The 16,025-nt window shown below is 53.9% G+C and overlaps 1 protein-coding gene across 11 annotated transcripts; it reads right to left on the bottom strand.

The window, feature by feature from the left end:
• Window positions 1-232: 232 nt before the first annotated feature.
• KIF12 (kinesin family member 12) lies at window positions 233-7,599 on the bottom strand. Of its 11 annotated transcripts, none has more exons than XM_039866823.1 (19): window positions 7,478-7,599; window positions 7,340-7,405; window positions 7,167-7,245; window positions 6,908-7,035; window positions 6,712-6,798; window positions 6,192-6,342; window positions 5,868-6,003; window positions 5,017-5,108; window positions 4,692-4,848; window positions 3,865-3,983; window positions 3,679-3,783; window positions 2,984-3,086; window positions 2,812-2,902; window positions 2,521-2,607; window positions 2,068-2,158; window positions 1,892-1,996; window positions 1,218-1,273; window positions 1,009-1,127; window positions 233-660 (listed from the first exon to the last, which is right to left on the bottom strand). In XM_039866823.1, the coding sequence occupies exons 1-19, from the start codon at window positions 7,501-7,503 to the stop codon at window positions 560-562; spliced, it is 1,899 nt and encodes a 632-aa protein (XP_039722757.1). In that variant the 5' UTR covers window positions 7,504-7,599; the 3' UTR covers window positions 233-559. The 11 variants fall into 11 exon arrangements, with proteins under 11 accessions (XP_039722757.1, XP_039722754.1, XP_039722758.1 ...); XM_039866820.1 differs by having other exon boundaries at window positions 1,218-1,318; window positions 7,478-7,597; XM_039866824.1 differs by having other exon boundaries at window positions 1,218-1,318; window positions 6,908-6,963; window positions 7,478-7,597.
• Window positions 7,600-16,025: the final 8,426 nt, after the last annotated feature.

Below are 16,025 nucleotides of genomic sequence, written 5' to 3'. Positions count from 1 at the left end.
TCACCCTTTGATTCCCACACTTGCCCAGTGGGACACAGCAGTAGTTCAACTAAAACTTGCATCATACATGAGATGGGAACCTGGACTATTTCTGATCAGAAGGGGACACACATCTCTGCCAGTGTCTTTGTCTCCTCTTCTTTAGACTCCCCTGAATGCCCCCCACCCCCTCTGGGATGTCCTCATGGGAAGTGACTGACTACCTGGAGGACAGGACTAACCATAACCAGACTTGGAGCTGAGGCCTCTCTTTATTGATACAAATATTTCATCACCTGCTGCCTGCTTTCTCCTGAATCCAGTCTCATTTCTTGTAGTCTGGGGTGGCACCCTCCCTTTACTTCCCCAAATTATTCTCCAGCCCCCACCCCCTGGCCCTCAGGAACTGTCCTTGCCCAGCTCTGCTGGGGAGTGGAACGGCAGCTGCTATCCCCATTGGACAGATGAGGAGACTGGAACCCTGGCGTTCAGAGCCCAGGCCAAGGTCACATGGTGGTCTCCTGGGTTTCCGGTTTGCCCTCAGCAGTGAGGCAGGACTTGGCTGGGACTCCGTGTGTTCTCACTGGGGGGGTGGCTGGTGCCGGCCACGCCTCAGAGAGCTGCCAATCTGGTCTCTGAGAGCCTCCAGTCTCCGGGCCAGGTTTGGAACCGTGGCCCCACCTAAGGGGCATGATGAGACTCGAGGTCTGCACTACTACCCTGGGCCCCTCCCTACCTGGGCCCCTCCTTGCCCAGGCCCATCAGGGTCCCAACATCCTCTGGGGAAGCCTCAGGTGGTACTCTCTCTCCTCCCCCCTCCCCCACATACACCATGGGCTCTTGATACCCATCTGGGATTGCAGGTGGCCCTAGGAAGAGAATTCCAAGTTTGGAAACTAGAAAGGTCTTAGAAATCACTTCTCAACATGCACCCTATTTCAAAGATGGAAAGAATAAGGTCTGGAAAGGGTGGGTTCAGGCCCAAGACCACAGAAAGCATTAGGGGCTCCTCCCTCTTTCCTTCTTCACCTCTCAGCACCGGTGATGTGTTCGGGGGTCCCACGGGCAGGGGAGGTGCAGAGGGTACCACCTCCGCCTCGGTCAGCATTTCCGCCAGGACTTGGGTCTGAGTCCAGTCGCTGTGACTCCTGCGCGAGGTGAGTTGAGTGATGGGAGGTGAGCTTTCAAGTTCCCAGGCCTCCTCTTCCCCAAGCCCAGTGCTCCAGCGCCCAGCCTACCTCTCTCTCTGGCACTTGACAGAGCCAGGGCTGCACGGGGGTGCCCAGGCTGAGGGCTGGACAGAGGGGGACATGCCATTTGGGGCCTTAGGGCCAAACACCTGCAGACAAGACCAAAGCCCACGCTGGGGGACCTCAGCCCTGCCTCTTTGTGCTGACCACGACACCACCATCCCTGCCACACCTGCCCCACAGGACACCAAGAACGTCCGGTGGGCATAACGAGGCAAGGTCTTGGTTGCTCTTTCTGTGGGCAGTGGGTGGCCCTTGTAATGTCCTCTCAGAGGGCAGGAACCCTGTCTGGTTGATACCTGAGTCCTCAGTGCCCAGAGCAGGTAGAAGACAAAGCAAGGAGCTGAAAGGAGAGTCAGTGAACAAGCGAGCGAACACAGGAATCAGCAAATGCATTAACGAGTAATAGGTAAGTGAATGAATGAGTGAGCGAATGGCAGAGTGAGTTCCTATGAAAGAAGGCGGGATGAGGAGGAAGGGGAGGCAAGGCAAACAGCTATTCTGAACCTTAGGCAGAGGGAGCCCCAAACCAGCCACTCGCCCCACTGACCCAGCCTGGGACCTTAGAGGCCCTGGAGCTCTGGAGCCTCCCGGACTGACCACCTAGATCAAGGCCTCCAGCTCTCCCAGATCTCCCTCATCCCTACCTTGGGCTTTCCTACCTGGGGCAGGTGGAGCTTCCTCTGTGGACAGGCCCAGTGGGCCAGTGGTGCTCGGCACAGGGGGCAGAGATGACAGCAGGGGCAGGAGCAGAGGGGTGGCAGGGCCTGCAACAGGGCATGTCAGAGGCTCCCTATCATCCTTGCTCCTTCCCACTTCCGGCTGTGTAGAGACTCACATGGCAGGAGGGAGCTGGCACCATCACACAGGGACATGGTGGGGCTGGGCCACGATCTGGCTGGTGAAGGCAGCAGGCGGAGAAGAGGCGGCTAAAAGAGAACAATGGGGTCTGTGCCTTCAGCCCTCAGTCATACCACCGGGCTGGTCCCCACGTCCCCTCTTTTAACGAACACTAAGTGCCAGGCACTGTTTGTAATGCTTTACGAATGGACTCATTTTATCCAGTCTTTAAACACCCTGTAAGGTGGGTACTGTATTACCCCCATTTTACAGATGAGGAAACCCGGGCAGTGAGGGGTTACATGACTCACCCAAGGTCACACAGCCAGTAGGTACCAGAGCTCAGGTGGCCTGGGTCCAGAGGTCAGACTCTTAACCATTTCCTCAAGCCACCCCTTTCCCACCTGCCCTCTGTCCCAGGGCCCATCCTTGGGCTGGTGGCCACGCTCACCGCTCCAGCTCATGGACCTGCTGTGTCAGGACGCGCTGCTCATCCCGGGCCAGGTCCCGGCTACTCTGCAGCTGGATCTTTTCTTTCCTGGGAAGAACAGGCCCCGGGAAGGTGACAGGAGGCAGGGTTGGTCGGAGTATCAGTCAGCCTCTCATTGCGTGTACTAGCTCCAACAGGCAGGTGGGGACAGAAGGGAGCTGGGGGTGGGGGGTGGGGGGGCGGAGTGCGATTTGCCAGAAGCAGCCCAGCATGAGGGGTGGGCAGAGTCCCCTGGCTGGGGCTGAGCCCTACCTGAGCCTCTCATTCTCTAGCATGAACTCCTGGAGCATCCCGTAGAGGTTCCGCTGGGCCCAGGCCACCCGGCTCCCACTGAATCCGGAGACTGCAGGGACGGGGAGGTGGCCGGGTCCACGGGAGCCCCAGACCCTCTCCACACCTCATCCGACCCCCAGAGAGTGCATACCCTTGACATCCCTTTGGCCCAGTTGGGACCGCAAGAGACGGTTCTCCTCCTGCAGCTGCAACACCTCGGTCTCCAAGCGCGGAGGCTGCTTTGCCATGGGAGACTGCAGAGAAAGAGGCCCTGAGCTGCAATTTATGGTTGTATAAGTTGTGCACTGCACAAGGGCTTCTGGGAGTGGGGAGTGAGTGTAGCCTCAAAACCAGCCCATGCGTCACTCATCAGCCTTGCATCCTGGCACAGGGCTATATCCACTTGGAAAGGGCACCTTGTCTTATTGCATCGAAGTGCCTATGGCCTTAGCTGCATGGCTGGAGGGCCCACTCTAAGCTGGACCCTGCTCCATGTCACACCATAAACTCAGTTCTGTTCAAACCTTGGCCCAGATCCTGACTCCAAACAGGCCCCTACATCAGGCCCCAACTCAACTCAGACTTAATAATACCAACTGGGATCCAGGCTAGACCCTGAATCATATCCCAGATCAGACTCCAACCTTAGACCTGCCGTAACACTGACCTAGACCCTGACACCGACCCCACCCTACCCAATCATGACCCCATCATCAGGATTCCAGCTCTAATCTTAACTCTGACTCAGTCTCAGACTTCAACCGTGACACCAGCTCAGGCTCCAACTTCTGCCTGATCCCCAACCATTGCCATGCTGTCCCTCTGCCTATGTCTTCCTACATTCACCTTGGGAGCCTGTGGCCGAGTGGTGACCCGCTGAGCTCGGCTGGCATATCGCAGAGTACTAAGAGTCTCAGGAAGGCACTGGGCTGAGGGGGACACGCAAGCCACCTGGGGAAGATGGCCTGAGTGTTTCTCTCTGGGAGCCCCTCCCTCAGGCCCTGGCCCTCCCTGCCAGCCCCCGTCAGGTACCATGAGGGTGACCCCATGCCCCCCCAGTGAGTCCGCCAGCAGCTTGGTGAGCTTGCTGTCTCGAAAGGGGATGTGGCTTTGCTTCCGCTGTGGGTCCAGCAGCAGGGAGATGCAGTGACCTGGATGGGGAGAGCAAGGCCCAGCAATGTTACACCCCTTGCCCAAGACCACCCATCTGGTCCACGCAGGGCAGGAATCTTCACCCAGGCCTGTGTGACTCTAAAATCCCTCTTTACAAATGATCTTATTCCTCTTTCAAACTGGCCTCTGCCACCAGACTGGGGCTCTTGAGGGCAAAGATGGCTCTGTCCAGCCTAGACTCCCAATACCCAACAAAGGGTCCGGCACTCAGCAGGGGCTCAGGAAATGTCTGCCAAATAACTGAAGAGGAGCTCCCTGAGTGTCTCCCCACGCATGTGCAGAGGAAGGGCCGATGACGGGGAGTGGAGGTGGGAAGACAGGCCAGTTCTCTCCCTCTCACTGGACCTCAGTCCTCCCAACTGCACAAGGGACCAGCTGAATGTCTGAGGGCTCATACTCTGCCCCTGAGTGTGTCTACCTCCCAAATTGGAATGTAACTTTATTCTAATTGAATAAAGTTTATAGGGTTTATAAAGTCATCAACAAAGTCCTAAGAGGGGAGGCATGAGTCAAGAGCAAGCTGAGGCCAGAAGGAGGCCTGTGGCTCCTGGCTCACAGCTCTTTAATTCTCTTCCACGTACTACAACTCCACAGGTTCCACCTCCTCACCACCCCTTCCCCATGGACAGCTGCAGGTCAGGCAAGAAGGGGGACACAGGAAGTTAGACTTGGCCCCCAGGTCTTACCCAGGGCCAGCAGGCTACGGTTGATGCTGTTGGCCTCGAGCATCAGCTCCCCACGGGATCCTGTGGCTGCCACCTTCTCACTGCCGGCCAGGTCTACAAAGCACAGCTTCCCACCTACAGGGTGTTCCCCAGGATCCACAGGAGACACCTGCTGGGACTAGGGGGTTGCAGCTTGATGGGAATTGGGAGGAACTGTCTCCGTCAAAGTCACAAAGCCAAGATTTCCACTAGGACCCCCTTGCATGCCAAGTTGGTTTATACACCCAGAGGGAGACCCCTGCTGGCTGGCCCTGGGCCAGCTCCTTCCCCAGGCTGGAGCACTCACAGTTTGGCGGCTGATATAGAGTGTGAGCAGGGCATGGCTTCGGCTGGAGGCCTGGTTCAGGGTATGAGCTGAGCTCCTTCGACGACTAAGACCTGAAGGGAAAAAGCATCAGGAGCTGGGCCTAGTGAAGGCAAAGGAGGAAAAGCATACTAATAGAGGGGCCAGCCTGTGCAAAGGCACAGCGGCAGGAGAGGGGAATGATGGGAGGTGGGGTACGATTCTAGCACAGACGGGTGAGATAAGGATGGACGGAAGTGAACAGAAGAATGTCGGATTCATATCTGGTCAATGTCCCTCCTGTTGTGGTGTGGAGGGAAGGAGAGGGCGCAGAAAGATCACCTGGAAGGTGTGGCACAACACTGGGGCAGAAACCCAGTCTCAGTGTCCCCGATGGCTGCCACAGGGGGGATGCTCAATAAATACTTGATGAATGAATGAATGAGACTGGAACGGAGAGGCCCTATAGGCTGGGTTAAGGAGGTATGACCTTTGCCTAGGGTCCGGAGGATCTGGAGAGGAAGAGGGATGTGGTTTGCTGCATGGAAGAGCATGACTGGAGCCGGGGAGCTCTGAGGTGAGATGGCCTCTCCAGGGAGCAAAAAAAGAGGCCTGAGGCCAAGGCTCTCGCCTGGAGAAAGAGTGGACCTGGAAAGAGTTTGGAAGGTGGATCAGCAGGCCTGGGGGTGGGATGGGGCCATCCTTGTGTCTGAATTGTTGGTGTGCTGGCCCTTTGCTCCCACAAGGGTCATCTCTGAATCCCCAGCTCCAGCCAGGGGTGCTGAGTGCAGTCAGGGAAGGGTCGAGGGATGGGCCTCCCCAGGACCCCAAAGCTCCTCTGAAGCAGCACGAACCCATTTGTAGAAGTTCCATCAGAGCCCCCAGACTCCCAAACTCCACCACCCGCAGCTGCTCCACATAGAAGCCCCGGGTCTTGTTCCAGCGGACAGGGAGGGGCCGGGAAGATCCCAGGCTCAGCAAGTCTCGAACCTGGGTGACGAGGGTGGAGGGTGAGGGAAGGATCCCCGAGTCCATGTTCCATCCACCCCAGACCTTACTGACCACAGCCCTCCCCCACCCCCCAACACACACCTATTTTGTCCCTTGACCCAGGCTCCTTGGGAAGAAATGCCTTCTTTCAATTGTGGGCTGTCTTTCTATTCATCTTAGTCCCCCACCTGCTCATTGTAGATCTCCAGATAGGAGGCACGGAGGGTGACAGGGGCACCCAGGTGCTGCACGCGGTCTAACAGCCAGGTGAAGGTCCTCTGCATGATGCCACCCAGGCTGGGGGGTATGGGTACCCCCTCTCCCTGGAGGCAGAGACAGCTGAGCCTGAGGCTGGGTCACCACCACCACTACCACCGCCACCACAGTAATAGCTGTGCTTTGGAGAGCCCTTACTCTGCCCCAGGAACTAGGCCACGTTCCCATACGACATCTCATTGAATTCTCACACTCAGCAATATCACTCCCATTTTACAGACGAAGAAACCGAGAGCTTGTAAGTGAAGGGGACAAAATTCGAACTCCATATTGGGCAGGTCCCTTCACCTCCCTGGGCCTCAGCTTCCTTATCTGCAAATACATGGAGTTGGGCTACACTGTCCAAGGCTCTACCCTCTGGGAGTCTGCGCACCCACCGGCTCCCCGGAGCTTCCAGCTCACCAACCCCTGACCCCCGGGGGCTCCTCTTACACTTGGCCCACCTGGGGAGGAGGCCCGGTCAGGGTGTAGGTCTTCCCGGAGCCGGTCTGGCCGAAGGTGAAGACGGTGCAGGAGAAGCTGCAGGTGGCAGGGGTGCGGCTGGACCCAGGCAGAGGGCGGGGGTCCGGGCTCGACAGAAGCGTAAGGACAGCGCGGGGGTGCGCAGCATCCCCGGGGCCTCACTCACCCGCGCAGCGCCAGCTCCCCCAGGTGCCGCACACCGCAGGCCCGGAACACGTCCTCCTGCGTGCACGCCCCGTCCAGCACTGCGCCGAAGCGGAACGCTACGTCTGGGCCCCCGCCCGGGGGGCTCACCTAGGGGAAGGGGCAGTGGAGAAGGGGCGGGGCCTGCGGAGGGCGGGGCCTGGGCAAAGTTGTCTGGGGCAACAAACGAGGCGTCCTCTAGATAGTTTTTGGGGGGCGGGGGGAGTAGGGAAGTTCCTCACCTGCAGAGTCCTGGTCCCTGAGCAATGTAGAGCGCTCTGCTCCCCTCGACGCAGCTCGGCCGCGCTCATGGGACGCACCCTGGGGTCCGACGGGAGGGTGAATGGTCCATCCGATGTTTCCATCAGCCCCTTCCCTTCCTCTCTCGGGCACCTCCTAGCCAACCTGTTCTCACCTGAGGACTACCTGGATGGGCGTTTCCGGCCTCTCTGGCCCCCGCTCCAGGCTCCGTGCGGGATCCCTGTGGTAGCAAGGTGAGTTAAATCATCCCTGCGCCAAGGGGCTCCTGGAACCTCCCAGATTCTCTGCTTACCCGTCGGGGGACCCAAGTTCCTCCATGTCCTGCTTTGCACACGGAGTTAGCTCCGCCTCGTTCCTTTCCCTCTGTACTACCCTCCCTTCTCCACCGCACTAGGACTGGCTACACACCTTACATCCCCCACCCCTGTCCCCGCTTCTCAGGCAGCCATCCATCCGGAAAGCCCGGGCCCGCCCAGGGCCAGCTAGTTAAAGATTTACCCACCCCCACCGCTGTGGTGGAGAAAGGCTCTCCCAAGCTAGAGGACCCCTAGCTAGGGGGTCGGGAAGTCTGAGGAGCCCTTGCTCTTGCCTAGTACCATCAGGAGGGACCACCCAGACCAGCCTCCTCTGTGCACAGATGGGAATACAAGGCAGGGGTGGGAAGGACTCAGCCAAGGCCACACAGCAAGCCTGGGCAGAGCATGGACAAGGCTGTTCCTACTCTATCCACAGATTCCTCCAGTTTTGTAATTTTCACACCCCCAGCACCTCGCCTTTCCAGTCCCTGGCAGCTCCAGCTACTTCACGATCCAGGGACCAGGGAGGGGAGAAGCCTAAAGGGGTGGGAAGGGCTAGGTCTCAGCTCTAAGAAGACCATGGCTGGATTGAGTTCTTGACTTTAGTTGACAGCAGTCCCAGAAGCCTCTAGTTAAACATCGGCCACCTGCTTCTCCAATACCAAGGTCAGGACTGTTGTTTAACCCTCTCCTGGTCTGGCTGATGAGAGTAGCAGAGATGTGTGTAGATTGTGTTGGGACGGGGCACTCGCCTGTTCAGAGCCAGACTCCCTGCTGGGTACCAGGCAGAGAAATCTCAGTCTGTCTGGGAAGTGTGCTATCTAGAATGCAGGGGGTTGGAGGAGTGTTCAGAGGCCTGTAGGGGCAGGGAGGTAAGGGTCTTAGGTGAGGGTTATAGGATCTTCTAGCAAGGTCTATAGGAAGAGTTAGGTATAGCAAAGAGCCACTGTCCCCAGCTCTGCTGCTAACATCCCAGAGAGCCTTGGGCAAGTCATTTTCCCCTTTCTTAACGTGTTTCTTTCTTGTAGAAAGAAATTAATGATTTTACAGAGTTGCTCTGAGATTTCAGTAAGACAGTGTACAGATGGTTCCTGACTTAAAATGGTTTAACTTATGATTTTTTGACTATGATAGCGCAAAAGCAATAAGCATTCAGTAGAAACTATAATTCAAATTTTGCATTTTGAATTTTTTCTTGGGCTGGTGATATGTGGTGTGATACTTTCTCATGATGCTGGGCAGCGGCAGTGAGCACAGCTCCTAGTCAGCCACACTATCACGAGGGTAAACAGCTAATACTTTACAGCGTAGAATTAAATGCGTTTAGACTTAATGTATTTTCAACTTACTGTAGGGTTATTACCGTAAGTCAAGGAGCATCTGTAATTGAGAGTTACAAATTGTACAGAATTATCTAAAAGCCAAAATAAAAATCCCTAGATGATCTCAAAATTCCTTTCGTTCAGAAATTCCTTAATCTATTATATATATTTTAATCCTTGAAGTGGATAGGGCAAGGATTACTATTTCTGTTTTTTAGATGAAAAACAAGAAAATGAGTAGGCAGGGAGGCTGTCTAAGGAGAAGGTGAAACCGAGAGGTTTAAACCCACAACTGTGAGCTAAGTCCTGGTGCTATTTGCTCTTCCAGGCTGCCTTTTTCAGCTGTAAACCCAGTAAGTGAACAAGTGGCTCCTTTAAATTCCCTTAAAAGGATTAAGGACTATCAGTTATTCATATCTTAGTGTGTTTTGAGTTAATCAGACTGCTGTCCACCTCAAACTGGCCTGAGGTGAGCCACGCCGAAGGGATTTTGAGATAAGTGCAGAGACAAGGGATATGTGCATGTTGGGGTGTGATGAACTGTTTGTAGGGGCCCAACCTGGGTCAAATGTTCCAAGCACTGGATGTTCTGAGCCTGTCCTCTATTCCCAAACTGTACCTTTTCATTAGGAACAACAGAACCTCCGTGGTTGAGGGAGAGACAGGGGAAAGAAGACATGTGGGAGACTCGGAGCATGTTGGCAGCCAGCTGGCCCCTGCAGGGGTGTTTCTCCAGGTTTCGCTAGAGGGCAGCAGAGCACCATGCCACCACAGCGCATCACAAAGGAGGCTTTGTCAAATGCAGGCATGCCCTTTCCATACATTTTTCTCCTGAGCCTGAGCAGTGTGCAGGGGTGCTGACCAGCCTGGTGCTGTGGAAAGGGATGAGCAGGCCTTCAAGAAGTGCTCCTTGAGACTGAATAAAAGCAACATTGAGCAATCAGGGGACCCTCCCGTGCACACCCTTGTTCTGGGTTCAAGCTTCTTCAATCCACTCCTCCCTTTGATCCTAGCCATTCTCTGTGGGAAAATCCTGCCCTGACTCCCTGGGGCCTCAGAATAAAGTCTGAGTTCCCCCACTGAGACTCAGAGTTATTCAGACTCTTATCTCCTGCTGACCCTTGTGGTTGTCCCTCTCCACTACCTACTGCCCACTCCCATCCTGTGCACAGGGGCCCGCACACAGTAGGAGCTCAGCAACTGTCAGTGGAAAGAGAAGGAGCCAGGAAAGAGGAAGGGAGGCTGATGAGAGGGCTGCTGGAGGCCTTCTGCATCCCGCCCCAACCGCCACCTCTCCTCCCGTCCTCCTCTCAAGACTAACTGCAAACGCTCAACTTCGTGATGCAAGGGTTTCTTCAGGGACTCATTTATCATGGAGATCATCAGCTCTTGTCACAAAGCTGCTCTCAAATGTGGCCAGAAGCTGGGTGACCGTCTCCCAGCCCCAGCCAAGCTCCCAGATGAGTCTGGGGCTCACCGTGCTAAACAGCTTTGCATTGGACTGAGGTGGGACTGAGCTGAGAAAGAAGATCGAAGAGAAAGGAAGTTCTTCCTTTATCACATGACACCCGTCATTCATTGTTCCACTTGTCCCCCCTACACCCACCCCAGAGGAAAAGCCAGATGGATCCAAGGCCAGTTGTGAAATTTTCCAAACAGAGCTTGCTGTAATCTTTAATTAAAACGTGAATGTAGGCCATAGGACTCATTTTACAAAATTCTCTGAAGCAGGGACCTCGGGGAATCATTGAATTAACCTCTCTGGTCCCTTATCCCCATTTTACAGATGGGAAAACTGAAGAGTGACTAGTACAGGGTGGAGCAGCACTTGCATCGGTAGAAGAGCAGTGATTTTAGGAGGAGATGGAGAGAGTCACCGTAACCCATGGGCGCCTCTGGGCTACTCTTCCCCCTGAATGCCTGGCCTCTCTCCTCTGCAGCCTCAGGAGGCTTCTCTGCTGTGCCTGGTAGCTACTGGCAGCCTCGCGAGGCTTCCCGCTCAACAAGGAGTTTTGTGAGGCTAGAGATCACCTCCCAGCGCCCAGCTCAGGGCCCGGCACAGAGGCGCACCTACTGTCTGTCTGATGAAGGCAGGAAGGTCCAGCCGGAAGAAATGAGATGCCCTGAAGCCAAGCTTTGCCTTTTGGTGAGGATAAGCCTCTACGGCAGTTGTGAAATAAAGGGACCCAGAATTGTTGAAACTCCTTGTTTCTAGGATCTCAGCTCTTCTCCCTAGAAACATCACCAGGTTTCCCGAGTCAGTCTACCCACTATTTACCCAGGGATGACTTATCTATGAGCTGGATATTTTCCTCTAAAAACAATAATGTTAATGTGTAAGAATGTTAAGGGGCATTAAGGACCCTCTCTTGCACAATGATGCCTCATGTGTCTGGAACCTTCTGAATCAATATTTATTGAACACTGGGCACTTTTTCTACTTCATTTTAATTAATTTTCAAAGCAGCCCTCTGGGACTGGAACTATGATTGTTCCCATTTTACAGATGAGACTCAGAGATATTCAGTAACTCGCCCAGTAACTCGCACTAAGTGGCGTGAGCATCTGACTGTCACCAGTGCTTGTATTCCATTCTCTACATTCTCCAGCCCTTTCTGTGAGCTGTTCTGCAAAGCCGAACTTGGATAACTGAAGACGACCTTTTAAGTACACGACTCGCCTTAGTTTAACCATCTCTGTTGAAACATGTTCCCATATTGGCTTCTGCGCTGCCCTGCCTCTCCCCTGGGGAATGTTTTAAGGCAGTGGAGCGCTACCCCTGGCCTCTGAATCACCTGAGGATTCCAGGCCCCACCCCCAGGATTCCGATTAATTGGTTTGGGGGGTCGGGCCAGGGCATCAGTGTTTTTAAAGCTCCCAAATGGATCTAATGCACAGCCAGGGTTGACAACTACAGTTTTCAATTTTTCTTGATGACCATCCCATCCAGTGTGTGACTGGGGCTATATTCTTATAGAGTGATCTCTTGGATCCCGATGGGCATTTTGAGACCTTCTGTCTGCATTTTCTAGTCTACCAACCTTTCTGTTGGGACCAAACTTCCTGATGAGTCATCTTACTCTAGTCCTTAGATTCTCTCTTTTCATTTCTAGCTTGGGATCCACTGAGAAACAGGCTGAACAGAGCAGAAATGCCTACAGGCCCTGCCTGTAAGGACCATGGAATCTGTTCAGAGTTTTGCAGATTTTTTTCCCTTCTAGGTTTCCTCCACATAGGTGACAGGAAGCCGTCTAATGTGGGAGGTGCAGCTGCACATTCTATTGGAATGTTAAACACTCCCAAGGAACCCACTATGCACTGGGTCACAAACTAGGTGCTAACAATCCACTGTGTCATTTGGTTGTGAGCACAGAGTAGCTGCATCCTCTCCCAGGAAGCCCTCCTGGCTTGGGATGGGAGCCCTCCTCTGAGGACCCACTTCCTCCCACACCTACCATCACCGTGACCTTAACCCATATGGCAGGAGTGGTGCGGTGCATTGACATCTGTCTGCCTCGGAGAACTCTAAGTAAGCTCTCCGGGGGCAGGGACTGGTCAGTGAATCAAGGCCCGTCAAAATGAACTACTCATAGCAGCTGGAACCAAATGTCATCACAGGCGAGAAAAGGGAATCCTGGCCAAAGAGCAAGGGCTGGGGAATCTGGGACAGCTTCCTGGAGGAGGTGGCATTCGGACAGACTTGAAAAGGTGGCTAGACATTGAGGCAGGCAGAAGGGAGAAGAGCATTTTAGGCAAAGGGATCAGCATGAGCAAAGGCCCAGAGGTGGGACAAGTTGAAGAGTAAACTGTTGCTTTGTGGGATCGAAGGTCAGGAAGACTGGTGAAATCATATTCCAAACTGCCGAAAACCAGAAGCTTTCATGGAAGCCCTGGAAGGGTCCTAGCTAGGAGCTTGTCTTCTCTCATTCTTCTGGAGGAGCAGAGCCTGGAGCAGCGCTCGCCTTGGTAGTAAAGATCAGTGATTTCAGGAAGAGATGGAGAGTCATAGTAACCTATTGGTGCCCTTGGGCTACTCTTTTCCCTAAACACCCAGCTCCTCTCATCTGCAGCCTCATGAGGCTTCTCTGCTGTGTCTGGTGGGTACTGGCAGCCATGCCAGGTTTCCTGCTCAACAAGGAGCTTTGTGAGGCTAACTGTGCCCTGACGCCCCCTCCTTGTGATTATTTAGGCTCTTCCTAGGAAGCCCCGCCTGTCTTATCAGCACGGAGGACACTGAGTTCCAAGGGCCTGGGTGGGTGCCAGGCCCCACTGCTGACTCGCCCCTCTGGCAGCTAAGGACCTGGAACGCAGAGTCGGTGCTTCCCCAACAGTGCAAGCCCCCAGAGCAGTTCCCACAGGAGCAGCAGGAAGCATGTTGCCCAGCCAGAGTCATCACTCCCTGCTCTGTTACCCAAGGGAGACCCCCTCCCAGCCACGCCTGGAGCCTCAGTGTTCCCATATGCGAATAAGGGACACGGGAGACCAGAGGTAGGAGCCTGCCTGCTGCGGGATTCTGGGATTTCTGGCAGCAAACACCATCCTTGCCCCGCTGGGAGAGGTCGAAGGAGAGATGCAGCCCCCCACAATCCCAATTCTGTTTCGGGGACAGCGTCACTTTTCTCACTGAGCCAATAGGATTTGATTAGCACCCATTTCTAGGGCTCTGCACCCTTCATTTCTTCTTGCCAACCCCAGATGGCAATCTACCTTGGCCCCTCTCCTTTCCAATTTCCATCTACTGGACCCTGTCACCCCTCCCCAGAATTAAAAAAGGTGATTCTCTCAGCCTTACTTCTCCCCTGGCACAATGCCCACTTTGGCATTACTGTTCCTACTATCACAGTAGTATGTCTGGTATTACTAGTATGGCTACAGCTGTCTACTAATACTAGTACTTCTACTGCTACTACCACCAGTACTTCTACTATTCTATTACTACCAGTACTTCTTATTACGACTACCACCACCAATAGTAAGTACTTCTACTACTATTACTACTGTTACTTAGACTACTAGTACCATTGCCACGACTGCTACTACTGGTATTTATACTACTAGTATTTTACTACTACTACTACTACTGCAAGGAACTACTATTTACTGCTACTTCTCATAACAGAAAACATTATCGATTATACATAGTGGGCCAGGGACTGAGCTAAGCACTGCCTATCACTTGATATAATTTAATCATAACGATAGCCCTCTGTGGTATTAATATTCTCCCCACTTTATGGATGGGGAAACTGAGGCTTCCAGAAGTGAAGTAATTTGCCCAAAGTCACAAGGGCAGTAAGCGTGAAGCAAGATCTTGATGAGCAATCCGATTATGGGGCAAGTCTAGGATCTAGAATCCTGCCCTTCCTCTGTCCTTTGTCTGGGTTCCTGAGTACATCCTTGGCTTATCTTGAGTCCTCAGAAAAGTACTCCCCAAAGTTGAAGAAGGGGACCTACCCTTTTGCAAGATGTCTAGAATAGAGTGAGCAATGCACGCAGTAGACGCGCAGTACTTACATTGTTTGAATTAATTGGATTCTAATAACCACCCTTTAAGGTATGGAGGAGGATTCAGATGTCACATTTGGGGAAACTGAGACTCTCGAAGTGCTGTGATCTACCCAGAGGTAGAATCGGGACTATACCCTTGTACTGTCTTTTCGTGACCTGAATACGATGTGAACTGTTCACCCCAGCCCCGAACTCTTCCGTATGCGTTGTACTTTACAGTTCACAAAGCTCTCACATCTATTGCGTTATTTCATTCATGACAACATTCAGAGGGAGTGATCGACTCCGTTGTGTAGATAAGGAAACTGAGGCTCGAATTGTTAAGGCAGCTTTTGAAGGGCTCCTGGGAGTCAGTGGCAAATCCAAAATTTGAACTATACCCCCTATTTCTTGACGCCTGAGAGTAGGGGCCTCCCAGCTGGAAGAATCCAAGAGGCCTCTCTCAGGACAGCCCTCCAGCCCCGCTCTGCCCAGCCACCTCAGCCCCTGTGGTGGGGGAGCCCACAGCCCCGAGGGGTGGAGACAACTGGTTATTTCTAGCCTGGTACTTAAAGGCTGGCCAGGGAGTGAGGTGTGGGCTGGCCAGAGGGCTCTGTGCTCTCAGAAGGGTCTGGCCTTTGGCTGCTGAGACCTAGGCAGGGGGTCAGGGATTTCTGTCCAAGCCGCCTAGGCTAGCCAAAGCTGGGCTGGTATCCCAGGAGAGGGCAGGCCGCCCCCTCCCCCAAAAGGTAAGATGTAGGTAGCCAAGATGCACACAGGCAGCTCATTCAACCCCCTCCAGCTCAGCTGACCCTGTTCTGGGCCGTGGCCCAGGCTGAGGTGCTGCCCCTGCTCCTCCCAAGAGATGGAAAGAGTAGGCAGCAGTCCCTATAGGGGCCTGACGCAGCCACAGTGGCCTGAAGATCAGTTAAGAGCAAACGCATTACACTCTGAGCACCCCTTTTGTGCAGTCCTCCCTCCCAACGGAACTGCAAGGTGGAAATTACCAGCCCCTCCCCCTCGTACAAGGAATACTATCGCCACACTGACCTCCTTTCAAAGCACCAAGCATTTCCTGCCTCAGGACCTTTGCGCTTGCTGCTCCCACTGCTGGGAGTACCTTTCCTTTAGCTTCTCACACGGCTGGCTCCTCCTTTTCCAGGCTTGAATTGAAAAAGCCACCTTTCAGTGATGTCTTTTCTGGCTCCTCTGACTAATTTGTCACCCTCCTCAGCTTCCTCCCCAGCATTTGTAGTTATTTACTGTTGTTGATTTTCTCTCTCCCCTGAGGGGGCAAAGACAAAGCCTATTTCATTGACCATTATGTCCCCCAAGGTCCAGCAGAGGGCCTGACACATAGAATAAGCAGCACATGAGCAAGGAAGGAAAGTGAAAGCCTTTGCTCTTGTTTTAACTTCCAGAGGGCATCGCAGCCTTTGAACTCAGCTCTGCCTCTCTGCAAAGGCGCCACGTGCCACCTTCGAGCGTGCTCGGTGATGATGCCACACGCCCTGCACTGTTCCTTCCTCAGCCCAGAGGCACAAATGGGGCTCAGCACTTTTTCTAGCTTCTCTCATAGGTCCTCCAGCTTCAGCTTGCATATATCAAAAGGACAGGGAGCTCACCCCATCCATTGCGATAAAGTTCCCTTTCGATGCCATGTGTCCTTCCAGAGGACAGAACAGGCTGTTCTTCACAATTCCTCATATGCTGATGAGGAAGAATCTCTGTCGTT

Source organism: Pteropus medius, unplaced genomic scaffold (assembly GCF_902729225.1).
Source record: "Pteropus medius unplaced genomic scaffold, Ma_sr-lr_union100, whole genome shotgun sequence".
Lineage (NCBI taxonomy): Eukaryota > Metazoa > Chordata > Mammalia > Chiroptera > Pteropodidae > Pteropus > Pteropus medius.
The sequence above is the reverse complement of the archived record's forward strand: the minus strand, read 5'-3'. Positions and strand labels throughout refer to the sequence as shown.